Source organism: Lutra lutra, chromosome 8 (genome assembly GCF_902655055.1).
Source record: "Lutra lutra chromosome 8, mLutLut1.2, whole genome shotgun sequence".
In the NCBI taxonomy this organism is placed as follows: Eukaryota; Metazoa; Chordata; class Mammalia; order Carnivora; family Mustelidae; genus Lutra; species Lutra lutra.
The window spans coordinates 26537065-26557569 of NC_062285.1; the positions used below are offsets into that span (position 1 = coordinate 26537065).

At 41.6% G+C, this 20505-nt stretch overlaps 2 protein-coding genes across 3 annotated transcripts in view; one reads left to right on the forward strand and one right to left on the reverse strand.

Moving 5' to 3' along the window:
• The first annotated feature begins 4131 nt into the window (after positions 1 to 4131).
• CCDC3 (coiled-coil domain containing 3) overlaps positions 4132 to 20505 on the forward strand; it is a 130610-nt gene continuing 114236 nt past the window's right edge. Inside the window, exons 1-2 of the mRNA XM_047742577.1 lie at positions 4132 to 4825; positions 7223 to 7397. Of these exons, the coding sequence (XP_047598533.1) occupies positions 4452 to 4825; positions 7223 to 7397 (549 nt within the window). The 5' untranslated portion in view covers positions 4132 to 4451. The remainder of the gene's footprint in view (positions 4826 to 7222; positions 7398 to 20505) is intronic.
• Positions 10713 to 11783, reverse strand: LOC125107464 (sorting nexin-3-like). Of its 2 annotated transcripts, XM_047742579.1 has the most exons (2): positions 11682 to 11782; positions 10713 to 11615 (listed from the first exon to the last, which is right to left on the reverse strand). In XM_047742579.1, the coding sequence occupies exons 1-2, from the start codon at positions 11775 to 11777 to the stop codon at positions 11289 to 11291; spliced, it is 423 nt and encodes a 140-aa protein (XP_047598535.1). In that variant the 5' UTR covers positions 11778 to 11782; the 3' UTR covers positions 10713 to 11288. The 2 variants fall into 2 exon arrangements, with proteins under 2 accessions (XP_047598535.1, XP_047598534.1); XM_047742578.1 differs by having other exon boundaries at positions 10713 to 11783.

The window sequence follows — 20505 nt, forward strand, 5'->3', positions numbered from 1 at the left end:
GGCAGAGATTTGTCCTCAGTGGAATAGACATGTTCAGACCTGAATACACCTTTCCTGCCCGACAATGCCTCCGCCAGTAGCGGAGTCTATGGACTCACAGAACCCCTTACCCCCATTGTGGTATTTCCCGTAACACTGTTTCTGATCGGTGATTTCCATAGCACTGCTTCTTTTATAGCAAAAGGAATGCAGCAATGGGCTCTTGGCCATGGAATTAAGTGGTCTTCTCCATACTCCATCAATTAGAAGCAATTAGGCAAATTTTGAAAGCTTACTAATGTAATAGAATGGCTCACTGAAGACTCATTTGTGTCAGTCGAGAGGCATGCCTTGAAAGAAATGGGTGCTATATTAAAGAATACCAAGGGCTGCCTGAGTGGCTCAGTCAGTTAAGCATCTGCCTTCAATTCAGGTTATGACCTCAGGGTCCTGGGATAGAGTCCCACATCAGGCTTCCCGCTCAGCAGGGAGTCTGCTTCTCCTTCTCACTCTCCCTCTGTGCTCTCCTTCTCTCTCTCAAATAAGTAGATAAAATCTTAAAAGAAAAAGAATACCGGATATGCTTTGAAAGAGAGAATAATCCAAGGTGGTGTTTCCCCCCAGTCAGAACATATGGGTCTTGGAATCAAGGAGTGGAAGTGGCTCATTCACTTGTAAGCCCAATCATTCATTGGTAGAATTTTTGCTTCCCACCCTGGCTGCCTTGTGTTCTACTTGTATGGAATTCTTAGTCCGCAAAGAGAAGATGCTCTCCAGAGGACTCCCTATGGCCCGAGGTGAATCACCCCAGTCACTGTGATGCTCTGCCAGACCTAAGAGAGGAGAAGAGAAGCATCACTGACATTTCTGTGAAGAGTCCAGGAGAAAGACAATCTCTCAAAGGTGCTCGTTTCTGGATAATACATTCTGGGTAGTATTGGAAGAGTTTGGATTCTGTCAAGTTTATACAAGGAGAAATCAGCCATGCATACAGATTTTTTTATTTGCTTGTCTAAATGGAAAGAAAAGTCATGGTTTCAAGAATGTTGAAGTGGACAAATCTTTCCCAGGCTTCTGAGACTCTTGAAGATGCAGTTGAAAATCTTGCATACCATCCTATCTGTAAGTTGTGGCATAAGACTAACACAGAGCCGGGTTGCTGGTTAACACAAAATTAATGTTAGTCCAGTGACATACTGCTTTAGCCATCCCTGGTGACTATACTAATGTTATTACTATGCATACATTCACTTCTAGATGAATGGCTCACTTGCACCTTTATTTTTTAAAGATTTTTGTTTATTTATTTGACAGCCAGAGATGGAACACAAACAGGGGGAGTGATAGAGGGAGAAGCAGACTTCCAGCTGAGCAGGGAGCCTGATGCTGGGCTCCATCCTAGGACCCTGGGATCAGGACCTGAGCCAAAGGCAGAGGCTTGATGACTGAACCACCGAGGTGTCCCATTTATTTTAAAGAGTGGGGAGGGGCGGAGGGAGAGAATCTTCGAGTAGACTCCCTGTGGAGCACGGAGCCGGGTGTGGGACTCGATCCCATGATCCCAAGATGGTGTCCGGAGCCGAAATCACCAGTTGGATACTCAACCAAGTTAGCCACCCAGATGTCCCTCCACTTGTACCTTTACAACAGTGCCTCTTTCGTTTGTATTCTCATGTTGTAGTTCAATGCACATATTCTGGTGTCTGATACTGGGGTTTGAATCCCGGCTCAGTCACTTTCCAATTCTGTGATCTCATGTATGTCAATTAACCTCTCTGTGCCCAAGTTTCCTTATCTACAAAGCAAGGATGATGGTGGTATGTACTTCAGAGTGTTGTTTGGAGATTTAATTAAGATAACACATTCAAAGTCCTTACAGTAGTGCTTGGCCCACAGTAAGCGATGAATACACGTTAGCAATTAATATAATCATTTAGCCATGCTTGCTCAACGTCTACTTGCCAGGAATACAGACCATTTTATATCCTCTATCTCTCTTTCTCTGGCAAACCTCAGAATGCCTGCTAAATATCTGTAATGGACCAAATTGTGTCTCCTTCCCTCTCCTCCCAAATTCACATGTGGAATCCTAACCCCCAAAGAGACTGCATTTGGAGATGAAGACTTTAGGGAGGTAATTACTTCTTTAGGTCACATGGGTGGGCCTCTAATCTGATAGGATTGGTGTCCTTATACAAGGAGGAAGAGACATCACATCTCTCTCTCTCTCTCTCCATGCAGGGAAGAAGAGGCCACATGAAGACACAGAGGGTGAGGCAGCTGTCTACAAGCCTGGAAGAGAGCCCTTCCCAGAAACCAACCCTGATGATGTCTTAATCTTGGACTTCTGGCCTCTAGAACTGCAACAAGAGAAATGTCTGCCAATTAAGCCGTCTAGTCTGTGTATTTTGTCATGGTGGCCCGAGTAGTCTAAGAGCAAGACATGATCAAGTTTCCTAATTTACATGCTCAGTGAGACAAATGAGCAGTGCTGATATATGGTGTCCGAGATCATCCTTGAACACCATTTACCCATCGTGTGAAAGTCTGGTATCTACCATGGGGTGTGTGTGTGGGGGGGTCATAAACACTATCAGGAATACTGTTCACTTGATTCCATCTAATGATAATTGGTTTTTTTTCCCTGCAAAATTCATCAAAGCCCTAGGCTGACTACTAGATATGCAGGTACTAGTTATTATCTGTGAGAAGCCTTTACTGTTACTTCTGTCTGCTTTTAGGCTAATCATAGAGGACTTTGTAGGAATAAGAACTTGGTTGACTGAGTCACTGATCAGATTCTGGGCTAATGTGATTGTGAGGCAACTGGAGCCTCCCATTCCCTTACCAGCTGGGCAGTGCTGGGTGAAGTCCTGATCATTCCAGTTCTGGGGGTGCCCGAAGCCCTCCCTTGTTTGTCCCCTTTTGCCTGAGCCTGCCCTTCTCACGGTTTCTTCCTCCAGTTTCAGTCCTATAGGGGTGGGATCTGGATGACAGAGTTGCCTTTGAAAGACTACAGTCACAACAAGCATTCACGAGTTAAATTGCACTAACTAAAGATTTAAGGATCAGAGGAAGAAGATGGGGGCCTTAGGGAGGTGAAGCCCAGCATTGAAACTTCCTCTCCTGTTGCTTTATCCTCGTTTCTCCTCACCTTTCCTTACAGAACTCCCTAAGAACTTTCCCTTCAAGGCATGGAAAAATTTAGCGGGGCTCCGAGACTCACACTTGCAGAAACCCTAGTAAATAAGATGATTAGGGCACAAGGAGTCTTCCATGTTAAGGCAGTTCTGCTTACATATTTATTATAAATATATATTACATACAATATGTAGGACAAGTACCATGGAATGCATATTACGTGCATGATTATATGCATGATGTAATGCATATGTAAAAATATTATATAGTTATAAATTAATGTCCTCTTTTTTCTTTTTCTTACTATATCAGGAACACTTCGGGCCATTTGGACATAAAAGGAGCTACTGAGTTGAGAGAGAGAGAGAGACTGCTGAGCCTGAGTCTCATCAGACTCACGCACTGACTTGTGAAAAGCTGGTTGGAATTTACTTCTTAATTTATTCCTCGGGTGTTCAGAATCTGGAAGTAGGAATTATATAAATCATGCCGCTTTAGCAAAATCAGGACAAAATGGCTTTTCAGATCTTTTATTAAGGCTTTCCTAAGATTATCATGAAATAAGCAACTTGAAAGAGAGCGAAAGAGAGATCTCCAAAAAAGTTTATTAGCCCACGCTGAGTTTCCTAATGAACCTCCGTGAAACAGAAGTTGATTTCTACGCATTTTGACTCTAAAAGAACGACACAGAAAATGTAAAAGCGTCTGCCGAAGACTCATGCAAAGCCACAACGATTGTCGTCTGCAGGCCACGCGTTTGGAAGAGGCTTTCCGCTTGGAAAGCTCTGACCAGCGCATCCGTGGGGCCAGGGAGGAGGCCTGGGCCGCCGCTCCCGGCAGCGAGCGACCTTCCGGCGCAGGCTCCGCACTCCCCCACTCCGCGCCGGGCCAGGGGGTACGGACACCGCACCCCGCGGCTCTCGAGCGCCCCTGGGCCGGGGCCCACGCCCGCCCCGGCCGCATCCCCGCCCTCTCCCGCCGCCGCCCACGCCCCGTCGCGGGGGGCTGGGCAGGAGGCGGGCAGCTGGCCCGCCCCAAGACCCTTTAAAGCGTCGCGGGCGAGGGCTGGGCGCGATAAGCTCATCGGTGTAGAGAGCTGCTCCGAGCCCAGCGCTCAGGGCTGCCCTTCGCCCGCCGGCGGGGCGGCGCTGTCGGCCGGGGCGGGCGCTCCGGGCTCCCCGACGCCTCCTGTTTGCCGCGGCCGCGCCACCCCGCTCTGTCCTGCCAGTCCCGGGCGTCCCTGCCATGCGCCCAGGCTAGTGCTCACAGGGCGCAGCGCCGAACCCGGCCGCGCCCTCCGCCGGCTCCAGCCGCCCGCTCCCGCCGCCGGCATGCTGCGCCCACTGCTGCTCGCGGCGTTCTGCCTGGCCGGCCGGCTCGAAACCACCCGCGGCTGCCAGCTGCCCTCCGAGTGGAGACCCCTGAGCGAGGGCTGCCGCGCGGAGCTGGCCGAGATCATCGTGTACGCCAAGGTGCTGGCGCTGCACCAGGAGGTGCACGGCCTGTACAACTACCTGCCGTGGCAGTACGAGGCCAGCGACGCGGGGCTCTTCTACTCGGCCGAGATCGAGATGCTGTGCGACCAGGCGTGGGGCAGCATGCTCGAGGTGCCTGCAGGCTCCAGACTCAACCTCACCGGCCTGGGCTACTTCTCATGTCACTCCCACACCGTGGTCCAGGACTACTCCTATTTCTTCTTCCTCAGGTGAGCGCGGCACCTCCCGCCCACACCTCCTCCTCCAGCTATTTCATGACCTCCCGAGGGCACCGTTATCTGGAGCCAGTCCCGGAACAACAGGGAATCCTGTCCGTGCCATTCAGGAATAAGCCTTGGGCTCCTTTTCCTTCCTCTTTATTCTCTCCTTCTCCGTGGGACGTCTGACAAAGGTCCTGGGTGCATTTGGCTAAGGCTGTTAAAAACAAACAAAACAGGTTTGATTTCTGTGCTTAAAGCGTAGAAGATTGTTTCAGGCAAAAGCCCAAGGTGGTTTCCAAAAATCCATTTGACTCTTCTCCTTTAAATGTATACTTTTAATTGGATTCCCTGGAAGTAGCTTGGGATGGTGAGGAGGGGGGAAAAAAAACCTCAAATTTTGAAATCAGACTCGTTGGAATTCTGGCTCTGCTCCTCCTGCGATTTTTCTTTTCTTTTTTTTTTTTTTTTTTTTTTTTTTTAGAAAATTGTCTTTTGAAGAACCTCCCTGTCCTCACTTCCATAATGTGAGAAACAAGCTCGGTTGAGACTAGCGCACAATTACGCAGAACACCTGGTGCAGGTTAGATGCGGAAGGAATAGTCCCTCTTTTCCCCACCTGCTGAAATGCCAAGATAGGCATGGTGTGGAATGCAGCCCAGCTGTTTTTGTTTCACTCTTTATCCACCACCATCGGACCTCAGCGCTGGGCTTTGCAAAATAGCAAAGGTTTCTGTGGGGGCCTTCTGGCGGGGTGTCTGGTTCAGAGTGCTTTGAAGAGTATAGGTGAAAGAGGCAGGCGGTGCTCTCTGACTGGAGGCTCCTGGAATCTTGTTAAGTTCCATGAAAGTTGGCCTGCAGTCAAGACGGAATTCACGTGTATAAGAATTCAGTCGATGGGTTTGCAGTTTGAAATGGAGAACAGGTGGAACCCTGAATGCATTGGCTGTCTCCAGTTGAATCAGGGTGGTATAGAACAGCTGAGAGAAGCCTTGAACTAGAATGTAACCTCCATATTAAACTAGTGAGGGAATTAATCCGCAGTTGAGACTGGTAATGGTTCCAGTTTTCCCAGTCTGTGAAGAGGCAGCAAGGACAGTTGGAATGACTGTGACCCCAGTCCGCAGATTCAATTTTAGTTCTTGAGACTTCACATCCTGCTGAGAACGAAAAAAAAAAAAAGTAAGATGCACCCGGGGGGCATTCATAAGCTCATGGCAACACATGTTTCCCGTATTGAAGCCAGAACCTCTAAGTTTAGAATACGTGGCGTGCTTCGTGTTGGCTTGAGTGGTTTAGTGAGATTAAGTTGTTTTTTTTTTCTCTAATTGCTGAGGAAGTATAGTTTCTAAATAAAGTCAGCAAGGAGATAGTATCCTTGATGCAAAGAAACTTAACTCTGCTTTTTCGTGTATTTCCCTAGGAAGGACACTGAGACCCCAGCTATAAAACTTTTATAATCACTGAAACTTTCTTTTCCAAAGAAAAAAAAAGAGCTGGAGAACTTAAGCAGACATGATTTTTCCCCTGATTTTTATCATGAAAGAGCTTTGTCCGGTGGCTGTGTGGTGGTCAGCCAGCTCTCTCATCTTTCCCTCTGACATATTTACAAAAAGTTAGGGCAGAAATACAGAGTCAACTGGTAGTCTGACAGATTTCCATTTCACAGGGCTGTGTTGCCCTGAAGTGTGTTAACAGCCGCATACAAATCATTCCTCCCCTGTTATTCTGGGACCCAGTGAGATGAGAACAGATTCTGGGCAGTGTCACAGGGGAAAGTGGCAGTGGAGGCTCCCTGATGAGGCCTCCATCCCTTCTTTGTACTGAAGGGTAACTTTGACCTCCTCTCCCTCTACGGGATTTCTTTCTCTTTCCAACACCGTTTACTCTGAGCTCTATAACAATGTTAAGATCTCTACCGTACTCACTCTGTGCCAGCTACTTGATCTAGTGCAGTCCTTCCACCACCAGCAAGAAGGTGTTAATCTCTTTTTACAGACTGGAATAGTGAAGCTTAGCTAATAGAGGAAATTCAGCTCTTGACAGATAGAAGAGCAGTAGCAATGGCAGGATTCGAACCTGGGTCATTAGAACTGGCTTTCCTTTGGTCAAGAAACGAGGAACACCCAGTGAGAAAGAAGGCCACTTGGGAGATCTACAAGTAGACAAACCTATATGCACACCCCACCCCCACAACCCTTCACCCAAACTCCCCTTTGGGAAAACCTTAAGGATAGCCTCCTCTAATGTGAGGCAGAGAAACATTTAGAAATGGTAAGTCCTTGAATGAGAGCCACGTGAGAACTAGTGTAATGGCGAGATTGCCAGTCTTTACAACTCTTGATGAAAGCTGGTATGCCCTATGGCTGTCCAGTCTAGAGTTGAGATATTTCCTTTTTTCCCCATTAGGATGGATGAGAATTACAATCTCTTGCCTCACGGAGTCAATTTCCAGGATGCCATCTTTCCGGACACTCAAGAGAACCGAAGGATGTTTTCCAGTCTTTTCCAGTTTTCGAACTGTTCTCAGGGGCAGCAACTGGCAACTTTTTCCAGCGACTGGGAGATCCAGGAAGACAATAGGGTAAGAATTGGCTGTTCCCTGTGTCACAGCAAAATAACAGACTAGCTACAAGTTGTCTGAATTTTATGACCAAAGGAGTCAAGTGTATTCTTCCAGAAGCCCAGACCAAAGAGTATTATCCTTCCTGTTACCCTGCAGTTAAAAAAAAAAAAGTTAAAAAAAGAACACTGTTCATAAACTGGATTCCTGGGGCTTGACTAGTTGGTTGGGATTCCTCATAAAGTGAGAGAACAGATGGAATGAAGTTTGGCACACAGCCTCAGTTTCCTCTCCTGTAAAATGGAAACAATCTACATCATAGAGTTGATGCAATATGATTTAACACTGTTAAAAAAAAAAGTAAAAAAATGAAAATGTTAAAGCCTTTAACTTAGTGACTGACAAAGTACTCAGTACCTGAGAGCCGTTATGACTATTATATCATTACTCTTATTGATGGCATAATCTAGGGACTCTTCTAAGGGTGAAGAGAAAGTCCTCAAGGAAATGGTTGTCTTAGCTAACATATCCATGATCGTTAACTCTAGTGATGAAGACTTCAGAGGTACAGGGTGGCCAAAGCAGGCTGGAATGTAAGAGTTAAGATAATCTGAAAATATAAAAAGGATCTGCCCATCTGAGACCGATGCCAGAGCTGGGAGATTTTAAAGACTGTCCCTTTCCCAAATGGCCTTGCTATACTTGAGCTAGGATGATTGTAGGACTGGGACTGTAGAGGAAGTGGCCAGGCCCAGTCTCCCATCTGAGATGTTTTTAGGGCAGTGTGACAGATGGTTGGGAGATTCTCATGTGGGGTTTTAGGTATCCAATAGGACAAGGACTATCTTGATGGATTGATGAAATAGTTTGCACATGTTAAGTGGCTCACATGGGTCCCCAGATCTAGAAGTGTTAAAATGGTAGTGGAGTTTCTCTTCCTCCTCCTCTTCCAACCAGTAGCTACTGTTGCTTGTTTCTTATAAATGTTAGAGCATTTTCACCCAAAAGATAATTCAAACTTGTATTATTTACTGTAGTCTTTGACACAAATGGCAGCCCACCATGCACACTTGGCTATATGTTGCTTTTATTCGCAAGTAGATCTTGAAGATTTTTTCTACATCAATACGGATAAAGTTGCCTTACAGGCTGTGTAGCGTGTTCCGTTGTGTGCATATGTCGCAATATATTTAATCAAGTCCTCTGTTAATAGGTGACTAGGTTGGTTTCCAGTATGTTATTCCAAAGAGTGTGGACATGTAGGATATTATACATACCTCATTTGGTAGGACTGCAAGTGTCTAATCTTTAGCCAATATTGTGTGTCTACTATACAGCAGCTACTGTATTAGATGCTAGTTTTTCAATGTTGAAAACCTTCCACCACCAGCAAGAAGGTGTTATTCTCTTCTTTTTACGGACTGGAATAGTGAAGCTTAGCTAATTGAGGAAATTCAACTCTTGGCAGATAGGGGAGCAGTAGCAATGGCAAAAATACAAAGTCCCTGGTCTCCTGAAGGCTGAGTAATATTCCATTGTGTATATGGACTACGTCTTCTTTATGCATTTGTCTATCGAAGGGCATCTCCACTCTTTCCACAGTTTGGCTATTGTGGACATTTCTGCTGTGAACATTGGATGCATATGGCCCTTTTCACTTCATCTGTATCTTTGGGTGGATATTAAGGAGGGCATGTATTGCATGGAGTGCTGGGTGTTATACACAAACAATGAATCATGGAATATTACATCAGAAACTAATGATGTACTGTATGGTGACTAATATAACATAATAAAAAAATAAGAAATTTTAAAAAATGAGCTCATGGGGTGCCTGGGTGGCTCAGTGGGTTAAGCCTCTGCAGCTCAGGTCATGATCCCAGGGTCCTGGGATCGAGCCCTGCATGGGGCTCTCTGCTCAGCAGGGAGCCTGCTTCCCCCTCTCTCTCTGCCTGCCTCTCTGCCTACTTGTGATCTCTCACTCTGTCAAATAAATAAAATCTTAAAAAAAAACTCCTATGGTAATTGTCTTACTCTCACTTATTTCACGTTACATAATGCACTCAAGGTCCATCCTTCATCCATTGTTGGAAATGGCAGGATCTCCTTTATGAAGGCTAAGTAATCTTTGTGCATATATATACCACAGTTTCTTTATCCCTTCATCTGTCAGTGAACATGTAGGTTGTTTCCCTGTCTTGGCTATTGGGAAAAATGCTTCACTGAACGTGGGAATGCAACTAAGCCTTCAAGGTACTGATATCATCCAGTTTGGGTTTATACCCAGAAGTGGGATTGCTGGGTCATTTGGTAGTTCTATTTTTAGTTTAAGGAAGGTCCATACTGTTTCAGCTGTATGAAGTTTACATTCGCACCAACACTGTTTGAGGGACCTACCTCTTCTCCACATCCTTGCCAACACGTGGTATCTTCTAGGTTTTGGATAATAGCTGTCCTAACATGTGTGAGGTGATAATTCATGGTGCTTTTGGGTTACATTTCCCTGATGATTAGTGATGTTGAGCATCTTTTTGTGTGTGTGTTGACCCTCTATGTGTCCCTGGAAAAGTGTCTAGTCAGGTCCTCTGCCCATTTTTAAAAAAAATTTAAATTCAATTTAGTTAACATATAGCATATTATTAGTTTCAGGGGTAGAATGTGGTGATTGATCAGTTGCATTTAACACTCAGTATTCATTATGTCAAGTGCCCTCCTTAATGCCCATCATTCCAATTACTCCATTCTGCCACCTTCCAGCAACCCTCAGTTTGTTTCCTGTAGTTCATAGTCTCTTGGGATTTGCCTCCCTTTGTTTCTGTCTTATTTTATTTTTCCTTCCCTTGCTCTTTGTTCATCTGCTTTGTCTTTTAAATTCCTCATGAGTGAAATCACATGGTATGTCTTTTTCTGGTCAGTCTTTCAGCCTTTTCATGGTCAGTCTTTTTCTGACTCTTTTGCTTAGCATAATACCCTCTAGTTCCATCCACAACGTTGCAAATGGCAAGATTTCATTCTTTTTGATGGCTGAGTAAAATTCCATTGCATACATATATACACCACATCTTTATTCATTCATTGGTCAGTGGACATCTGGGCTATTTCTGTATTTTGGCTATTGTGGACTTTGCTGCTATAAACATTGGGATGCGTGTGCCCTTTTGGATCACTGTTTTTGTATCCTTTGGATAAATATCTAGTAGTGTAATTGCTGGGTGGTAGGGTAGCTCTATTTTTTTTTTTTTTTTTTGCATATCAGAAATGCTTTTTTATTTTTTATTTGAAAACTTAAATTTTTAGACAAATGATTTTAGTATATAAATTTGATTTTGTTTTTAAACAGAATATAAAGATTTCCCTCATTAATCTTCCACGCGAAGGGTATTACAAGCCTGAAGGGAGACTTTCTGCACACAAGTGTGTATCTTACACACAGGGGACTGGAAACCAATGGTGTCGTGCTTCTACACATAAATTAGGTCAAGGGACATCACATATTAAAAAGGATAAGAGAAATATTCTAGTTAATCAGATTCAAGAAGCAAACAGGACACAAAAACTGTGCAGATAAGACCAAGTCAGTAACTTTAGTTAGGACACTGTGGGTTATACTGGAGTAACAGGTCTGCAAGGCGATCGTGGGGACCACATTAAAACAGCAAGGAAGAGCTATTTATATAGAAAGGCTGGAAGGAGGGATTTTCACTAAAGCAAATTAACTTCTTGTCAACTGCCAAAACCAAACCAAACTGAGCGTATGGATGTTAGTATACCAAGGGCATGTTATACCAGTTTTTGTGCGGCATGCTGAGAGTTAGTTAGAACTTCTTCACTGGTGCGTATGAACCATTAATAGTCACGGAGAGGTGTGGTTTTTTTTTTGTTTTTTGTTTTTTTGCCCCTTCTCACCAAATCTCAGGCATGTCTTATTTTAGATGGAGTATAGCTTTTATCTATAATTTCATCCTGTAAAAACATGTGAAGACAACGTTCATTCTGTGCCAGAGGATGACCAGCGACCTTGTTTATAAACTGCTCCAGTCCTTGCTTCCTTTCTTCAATAAAATTATCATCAAATATTCCATCATCTCCTCTAAAAGGAAGCTGACGCAAAAACGCTTTTCCAGGGAGCGGGGGAACTACAACCTTGCTCTCTCTTTCTAATTCACTTCGCAGCCATTCAAAGTCACTGTATCTTCTTCTAACGGTAGATTCCTTCAGCTTGAAAATAGGCAGATTTGTCTTGACCCTGATTTCGTAGGTGGTGAAGCGGCCCCGGCCGACCCCCACCGTCTGCGGGTAGCTCACATCGATCTCGAGGAAGTTGCTGGGCGGCCCATAGGCATCATTCAGGTTCTGCGGCTTGGTGATAAGCCTCCGGGTGTCCGCCACGGTCTCCGCCATTTCTCTACTGCCAGGGTAGCTCTATTTTTAACATCTTAAGGAACCTCCATACCGTTTTCCAGAGTGGCTGTATCAGCTTACATTCCCCCCAGAAGTGTAAGAGGGTTTCCCTTTCTCCACATCCTTGCCAACATTTGTTTCCTGAGTGGTGAATTTTAGCCATTCTGACTGGTAGGAAGTGGTATCTCATTGTAGTTCTGATTTGGATTTCCCTGATGCTGAGTGATTTGAGTGTTTTTTCATGTGTCAGCAATTTGTATGTCTTCCTTAGAGAAGTGTCTGTTCATGTCTTCTGCCCATTTCTTGACTGGATTTTCTTAGTTTTTTGGGTATTGAGCTTAGTAAGTTCTTTATATATTTTTGGATACTAGCCCTTTACCTGTCATTTGTGAATATGTTCTCCCATTCTACAGGTTTTATTTTAGTTTTGTTGATTGTTTCCTTTGCTATCCTCTGCCCATTTTAAAATCCAATTGTTTTTTGGTGTTCTGTGAGTTCTTTGTATGTTTTGGCTATTATCCTATTATTGAATATATCCTTTGCAAATATATGCTTTCATTCAGTAGATTGCCTCTTTATTTTGTTAATGGTTTCCTTCACTGTGCAAAAGGCTTTAGTTTGATGCAATCTCAATTTTTTATTTCTGCTTTTTTTGCTTTTGCCTGAGGAGACTTACACAAAAATTATGCTCAGACCGACGTTCAAGAGTTTACTGCTTATGTTTTCTTTTTAGGGTTTTTTTAGTTTCAGGTCTTGCACTTAGAGTTTTTAATCCATTTAGAGTTTATTTTTGTATATGGTGTAAGGAAGTGGTCCAGTTTCATTCTTCATGTAGCCATTCACTTTTTCCAACACTATTGAAGAGACTGTTTTTTTCCCTATAGCATATTCTTGCTGTTGGCATTCTGATAGGGATTACACTGAATGTGTAAATTGCTTTGGGTAGTATGGATATTTTAACAATACTAATTCTTCCAATCCATGAGCATGGTATATCTTTCCATTTGTGTCTTCAACTTATTTCATTAGTGCTTTATAATTTTCATAGTACAGATATTTCATCTTCTTGGTTAAATTTATTCTTGGGTATTTTATTATTATTATTTTGGTTTTTTTTTTAAGATTTTATTTATTTACTTGACAGAGATCACAAGTAGGCAGAGAGGCAGGCAGAGAGAGAGAGAGATGGGGGGAAGCAGGCTCCCCGCTGAGCAGAGAGCCTGATGCGGGGCTTGATCTCAGAACCCCGGGATCATGACCTGAGCCGAAGGCAGAGGTTTTAACCCACTGAGCCACCCAGGTGCCCCAACGTTTTATTATTTTTGATGCAATTGTCAATGGGATTGTTTTCTTAATTTCTCTTTCTGATAATTCATTATCAGTGTATAGAAATGGAACAGATGTCTATATATAAATTTTGTATATTAGCATTTCCTATATTTATTGTCCTATCATTTGCACATAGAGACCATTTTACTTCTTCCTTTCCAATCTGGATGCCTTTTCTTTCTTGTCTAATTTCTCTGGTGAGGACTTCCAGTACTATGTTGAATTAAAGTGATGGGAATGGACATAACCTTGTCTTGTTCCTGATTGTAAGGGTAAGTTTTCAGCTTACCTGATGTTACCTGTGGTTTTTCATATATGGTATTTATTATGTTGAGGTATGTTCCTTCTGTACTCACTTTGTTGAGATTCTTTATCATAAATTATCATGTTGGTTTTTGTGGATGTTGGAGCATTCCTGGAATAAATGCCACTTGTTTGTGGTGAATGGTCCTTCTAATAAAGTTTTGAACTGGGTTTTGTTAATATTTGGTTGAAGATTTTTGCATCTCTGCTTATCTGGAATATTAACCTATAATTTTTTTTGTAGTGTTTCTGGCTTTGATAACAGAGTAATGCTGGCCTTGTAGAATGAATTTGGAAACGTTACTTTAATTTGTCTGAATAGTTTGAGAAGGATAGGTATTAACTTCATTTAAATGTTCACTAAAATTCACCTGTGAAATTGTCTGCTCCTGGAATTTTGGGAATTTTTGATTACTGATTCAGTTTTGTTGCTAATAGTGCATTCAGATTTTACATTTCTTCCTGATTCAGTCCTGGAAGTTTATATGTTTTTAGGAATTCATCTGTTTCTCCTAGGTTTTACAATTTGTTGGTATATAATTGTTGGTAGTCATGTCTTATCCCTTGTACTTCTGTGGTGTTAATTGTAACTTCTCTTTCATTTATCAGTGTGAGTTCTCTTTTTTTTTCCTTGATGAGCTGGTTAAAGATTTATCAGTTTTATCTTTCAAACACCCATTCTTAGATTGATCTTTTCATAGTAATTTTAATCTCTATATTATTTATGGCCCCTCTGATCTTTATATTCTCCCATCTTCTAACTTTGGGCTTTGTTCTTCTTTGTCTAGTTGCTGTAGGTGTAAATTTAGATTGTTTGAGGTTTTTGTTTTGTTTTCTTTTGACATAGGCCTGCATCACTATAAACATCCCCTTAGAACTGCCTTTGCCGTGTCTCAGATTTTTGAACATAGTGTTTCTATTTTCATTTGTCTCAAGGTGTTTTTTGATTTCCCTTTTGTATTAGTAGCATGTTGTTTAGCCTCTATGTGTTTGTATTTTTTTAAGTTTTTTTCCTTGTAATTTCTAGTTTCATATCTTTTGTGGTCAGAAAAGATGTTTGATATAAATTTAGTCCTTTTAAATTTATTGATACTTGTTTTGTAGTCTAACTTGTAATCTATCCTGGAGAATGTTCCATGTGTACTTGAAGAGAATGTGTATTTTGCAGTTGGATGAATTGCTCCATATATGTCTGTTCAGCCTATCTGGTCTAACGTGTCATTTAAATCCACCATTTCCTTATTGATTCCCTGTCTAGATAATGTTTCAATGCCGTAAGTGGAGTGTTAAAGTTGCACTCTTAACGTATTACTGTCAATTTCTTTTATGTCTGTTACTATTTGCTTGATCTATTCAAGTGCTCCTATGTTAGGTGCATAGGTATTTATTATTGTTATGTCCTTTTGTTGGATTGATTTCTTTGTTATGCAGTGCCTTTCTTTGTCTCTTGTGACCGTCTTTGTTTCAAGTCTGTTTCATTTAGTAAGTATTGTTACCCCAGTTTTTTTTTTTTTTTAAATTTTCATTTGCGTGGAATATCTTTTTCCATCCCTTCAGTTTCAGTCTATATGTATCTTTAGGTTTGAAGTGAGTCTCTTGTAGGCAGCATATAGAGTTTTTTTTTTTAATCTATTGTTACCATGTGTTTTTGATTGGAGCATTTAGACAATTTATATTTAAAGTAATCATTGGTAGCTATGTACTTTTATTTTGTTGATTTATGGGGTTTTTTGGTAGTACTTTAATTTTTTAAAAATATAACTAACATATGATGTTATATTTGTTCAGTAATTCTCTATACTTCTCAGTGCTTGTCATGATAGGTGTACCTTTAATTCTCTTTATTTCACCTAGTCCCTCACTCGTCTCTTTGGCAACAACCAGTTTGCTCTATGTATTTAAGAGTCTGTTTTGGGGTACATAGAATGACTCAGTTGGTTAAGCATCTGCCTTCGGTTCAGGTTGTGATCCAAAGTCCTGGAATCGAGCTCCACCTCAGGCTCCCTGCTCAGTGGGGGAATGGGTTGGGGTGGGTGTCTGCTTCTCCCTCTCCCTTTGCATCTCTCCCTGCTTGTTCTGTCTTTCTCTCTCTCTTTTGTGTGCTTGCTTTCACTCTCTCTCAAATAAATAAAATTAAAAAAAAAAACAGACATTTTGGTTTTTTATTTTTGTTTGCTTGTTTTCTTAAATTTCACATATGAGAGAAATCATATGGTATTTTTCTGACTGATTGATTTCACTTAGCATCATACCTTCTGAATCCATCCATGTTGTTGTAAATGGCAAGATCTCCTTGTTATGGCCGAGTAATATTCCATTGTGTCTATATACCCGTCATTTTCTGTTAACCTGTGAATGGACACTTGGGTTTTTTCCATATCTTGACTATTATAAATAGTGCTGGAGTGACATAGGGGTGCATATATCTTTTTGAATTAGCATTTCTGTATTCTTTGGGTAAACACCTGGTAGTTGAATTACTGGGTCATGTGGTAATTGTATTTTCTATTTTTGGAGAACCCTTCATACTCTTTTCTACAGTGACTACATCAATTTGGAGTCCTGCTAACAGTGTACCAGGGTTCCTTTTTGTCCACATCCTTGCCAATACTTGTCATTTCTTGTCTTTTTGATTTTTAGCCATTCTGACAGGTATAAAGTGATACCTCATTATGGTTTTGATTTGCATTATGCTGATGATGAGTGTTGTAGAACATCTTTTCATGTGTCGTTGGCCATTTGTATGTCTTCTTTGGAAAAAAGTCCATTTAGATCTTTTGCCCATTTTTAAATTGGACTATTTTTTTTGGTGTTGAGTTGTTCTTTTATATATTTTGGATACTAACCCCTTGTGAGATATATCATTTGTGAATATCTACTTTCACTCGGTAGGTTGCCATATTGTTTTGTTGTTTCCTTTGCTGTGTAAAAACTTTTTATGTTTATATAGTTGCAATGGTTTAGTTTTGCTTTTTTCCCCTTTGCCAGAGGAGACCTATCTAGAAAAATGTTTCTGTGGTCAATGTCAGAGAAATTATTTCCTGTATTTTCTTCTAGAAATTTTATGGTTTCAGATTTCACATTTAGGTCTGTAATCCATTTTGAGTTTATTTTTCGTATATGGTGTTTTTATAGTTCTTCTGTTGCTTTCTTCCCTTGTGCTTTGATGACTTTATTGTTATGCTTGGATTTCTTTCTCTTTGTTATTTGTGTATCTATTAAAGGTTTTTGGTTTATGGTCACCATGAAGTTTATATAAAATATCCTATGCATAACAGTCTATTTTAAGTTTTTAGTTGTATAGGGTCTAACACATTCTAAGAGCACTACATTAATATCCCCCGCATTTTATGTAATTTATGCCATATATTAAGTTCTTATTTTGTGTATCCCTTAAATAATTACTATAGATCTAGTTGATTTTGCTATTTGTCCTTAAATTTTCATAATAGTTTTATAAATAGTCAATACATTACCTTTATGTTTGCTTTTATCAATGAGATTTTTCCTTTCACACTTTTAAGTTTGTTTATGGCCTCTTTTCTGCTTCAAGAAGTACTTTAACATTTCTTATAAGGCCACTTTAGTGGTGATGAACTCCTTTAGCTTCGGCTTCTCTGGGAAACTCCTTCTCTTTCACTTCTGAATAATATATTTTGCAAGGTAAAGTACTCTTGGTTATAGATTTTTTTTTTCCCTTTTAGCATGTAGATTATACTTCACTGTACTCCTTTCTGGCATATAAAGTTTCAGCTGAAAAATCTGCTCATGGTCTTAGGGGTATTCTCTTGTATATAACTAGTTGCTTTTGTTGTTGTTGTTGCTGCCTTTAAGATTCTCCTTTATCTTTCACTCTTGACATTATAATTTTTATGTGTCTTGGTGTGAACATCTTCAGGTTCATCTTGTTTGGGGCTCTCCAATTCTTGGACCTGGATGTCTGTTTCCTTCACCAGGTTAGAGAAGATCTCAGCTATTATTTCTTTAAACAAGCTTCCTGCCCCTTTCTCTTTTCTTTCTGGAACCACATAATGAGAAAGATAATCTCCTTGATGTTGTCCCAGAGGTCCCTTAAACTAACCTCATTTTAAAAAATTTGTTTTTCTTTTTTATGTTCATCTTGGAACATTTCCACTACCTTCTCTTCCAGATCACTGTTCATTTCATCTGTGTCCTTGAATATGCTGTTTATTCCTTCTAGTGGATTTTTCATTTGTTATCATATACTCTCTTTAATTGAAATTCAATTAGCCAACATAGAGTACATCACTAATTTTTTATATAATGTTCAATGATTCATTAGTTGTGTATAACATCCAGTGCTCATCACATCATGTGCCGTCCTTAATGCCCATCACCCAGTCACCCCATTCCCCCACCCACCTCCCTTTCCAGAACCTAGAGTTTGTTTCCTAGAGTCAAGAGTGTCCAATAGTTTTTCTCCCTCTCAGATTTCTTCCCATTCAGTTTTCCCTCCTTTCCCCTTTTGTCCTCTGCACCATTCCTTATGTGCCACATATGAGTAAAATCATATGATAATTATTTTTCTCTGATTGACTTATTTTATTTAGCATAATACCCTCCATTTGTTTTCTTCAACTCTGACTGCTTTTAAATATTTTCTTTGTTGAAGTTCCGATTGTGTTGATCCATTCTTCTCTTAAGTTTGTTGAGCATCTTTATGGCAATTACTTTGAATTCCCAAGAGGTACATTGTTTATCTCCATTTCATTTAGTTCTTTTTCTGGGGTTTTGTCTTGTTCTTTCATTTGGAAAATTCTCCTCTCTCTCCATTGTGCCTAGCTCTCTGTGTGTTAGGTAGACAGGTAGATATGCTGTCTCTGCGTATTAGGTAGATAAGGAAGACATTTCCTGGTCTTGAAGGAGTCCCATGGAGCCCAGAAGTACAGTTCAACTGGTCCCCAGAATCACGTGTTCCAGGGGTGTCCCCTGAGTAGGTACCTGCACCCTCCTGTTGTGGCTGGGCTGAGACATGTGGGCTATGATTGTGGGTGGAGTTGACAAGTAGAGTAGCTGGCCAAAAGTCCTACCTGCAGTTGTAGTGTGCACTGTTCCATAAGGCTTTATTCCCTCTCCCTGGGCAGGAGCTGCTTTGGAGGAGCACTGGTTCTGAGGCCATTTGGCTAGGTATGGGGGGACAGGAGCCACTTTGTATGGGTGCTGGTCCCAGCTGAGACCACATGCTGGGTGCAGCTGGGTAGGAACTGATGCGGGGGGGGGGGGGGGGGGGGGGAGCACGTCTGACACAGCAGGAGCTGATGGGCGGGTACTGATTTTGGCTGGGGATGTGTGCTTGGTAGGAGGTGCTTTCAGTGGGTGGAGGGGCATTCTGTCAAGGCCACCTGCCAGGTGTGGTGTGGCTGGAGCTGCATTGTATGTGTACCTGCTGGGGTGGGTGGGTTGGGCAGGACATATTTGCAGTGGAATGCAGGGGTAGGGCCAATGGCGCTGGTAAGGAAGATGGGAAGTGTCAGAACTCGTTTCCGTCCAGGTCAGGCTAGCTAGGCAGAAGGAGAGCAAGAAAAATGGCACCTGCCAGCAATTACATTCCTGGATAAAATTCCTACAGATCTGTGCCCTTCTGGCACATGCCCTAAAATTGGTCAATGAATGTCCTTCATGTGTGGTCCAGGTGGTTATCAAACTGTTTTCTCACTGCTGGGTCTTGGAACAAGTGAGTTTATATATGGACCCTTTAAGAGTGGAGTCATGGTGTTCTATATAGCCCTTCTCTCCTAGAGTTAAGCTCCACTGATTTTTTTTTTTTTTAAGATTTTGTTTATTTGAGAGAGAGAGCGAGAGAGAGATTATGAGCAGGGGGGAATGGTAGAGGGAGAAGCAGACTCCCTGCTGAGCAGTGAGCTCAATGCAAGCCTCCATCCCAGGACTCTGGGATCATGACCTGAGATGAAGGCAGATACTTAACTGACTGAGCTACCCAAGAGTCCCCACCCCGCTTTTTTTTTTTTTGAAAGCCAGACATTATGGTGGCTCATCTTGGTGCGGGTCCCTAGGATGCCCTATATGGGGTTTGAACCCCTCCCTTCTCATGGAGGACTTCAATCCCTGTGATAATCCCTCCTGCTTGTGAGATACCATGCTAGCGGTATGGGTCCTGACTAGACTATGTCTGCCATTCCTACCCTTTTCATTGCAGTCTTTATATCTTTGGCATGGAAGAGTTGTTCTGGTAGTCTTTAGGTTATTCTTTAAGAGATTTGCCTATATGTAATTGCAGACTTGGTGTGTTGTTGAATGAGGTGAGCTCAGGATCCTCCTCTTCTGCCATCTTGATCCTAATCCCACATGCTGTGTTCATAATGTCACGATTACTTTGATAAATAAAGTCATTAACAAAATTTAGTTTTAGTTTCTAATACTTCTGCTTTTTAGCTTTTATAGAAGTAGGAGTAATTTGTCTACTATTTTTATCTTACTGCAGTATTCTGTTTTTGTCTATATATTTACCTTAACTAATGTGTTTCATACTTAATCCCTTAGGTTTCTGTTAAGGGTCTTTTATTTAAACTTGAATTCTGTTTAGCATTTTTTTTGTAAGGCATGTGGTGAACTCTCTAAGCATTTGTTTGACTCAGGAAGCCTTTATCTCCCTCTCGTTTTTGAAAGTTATTCTTAGTTGGCATTTTCTTTCAGTCTTTTGAATATATTACCCACTTGTTTTTAGCCTGCAAGTTTTCTGCTGAAAAATCCCCAATAGTCTTTTTGGGGAGGGAGTGTCACAAGTCACCTTTCTCTTCTTGCTTTCAAAATTCTACCTTTATCTTTAAATTTTGACAGTTTGATAATAATGTGTCTTGGTATGGGCCTCTTGAGGTTTATCTTATTGGTATTTGTTAGGTGTCCTGGATCTGGATATCTATTTCCCCAGGTATGGGAAGTTCTCAGCCATTATTTCTTTGAGTAAGCTTTTTGCCCCTTTATCTCATCCTTTTGGGGCTCCCGTAATGCGTATCAGTCAGTCTTCTTGATGGTCTCTTAAGCTATCTTTGCTCTTTTTAATTTTTTTCTTTTTGTTCCTTTGTTTAGATGATTTCCACTGATCTGTATTCAAGCT

Coding starts and splice junctions, on each gene's coding strand:
- LOC125107464 (XM_047742578.1), bottom strand. CDS start 11,777: ATGGCGGAGACCGTGGCGGACACCCGGAGGCTTATCACCAAGCCGCAG.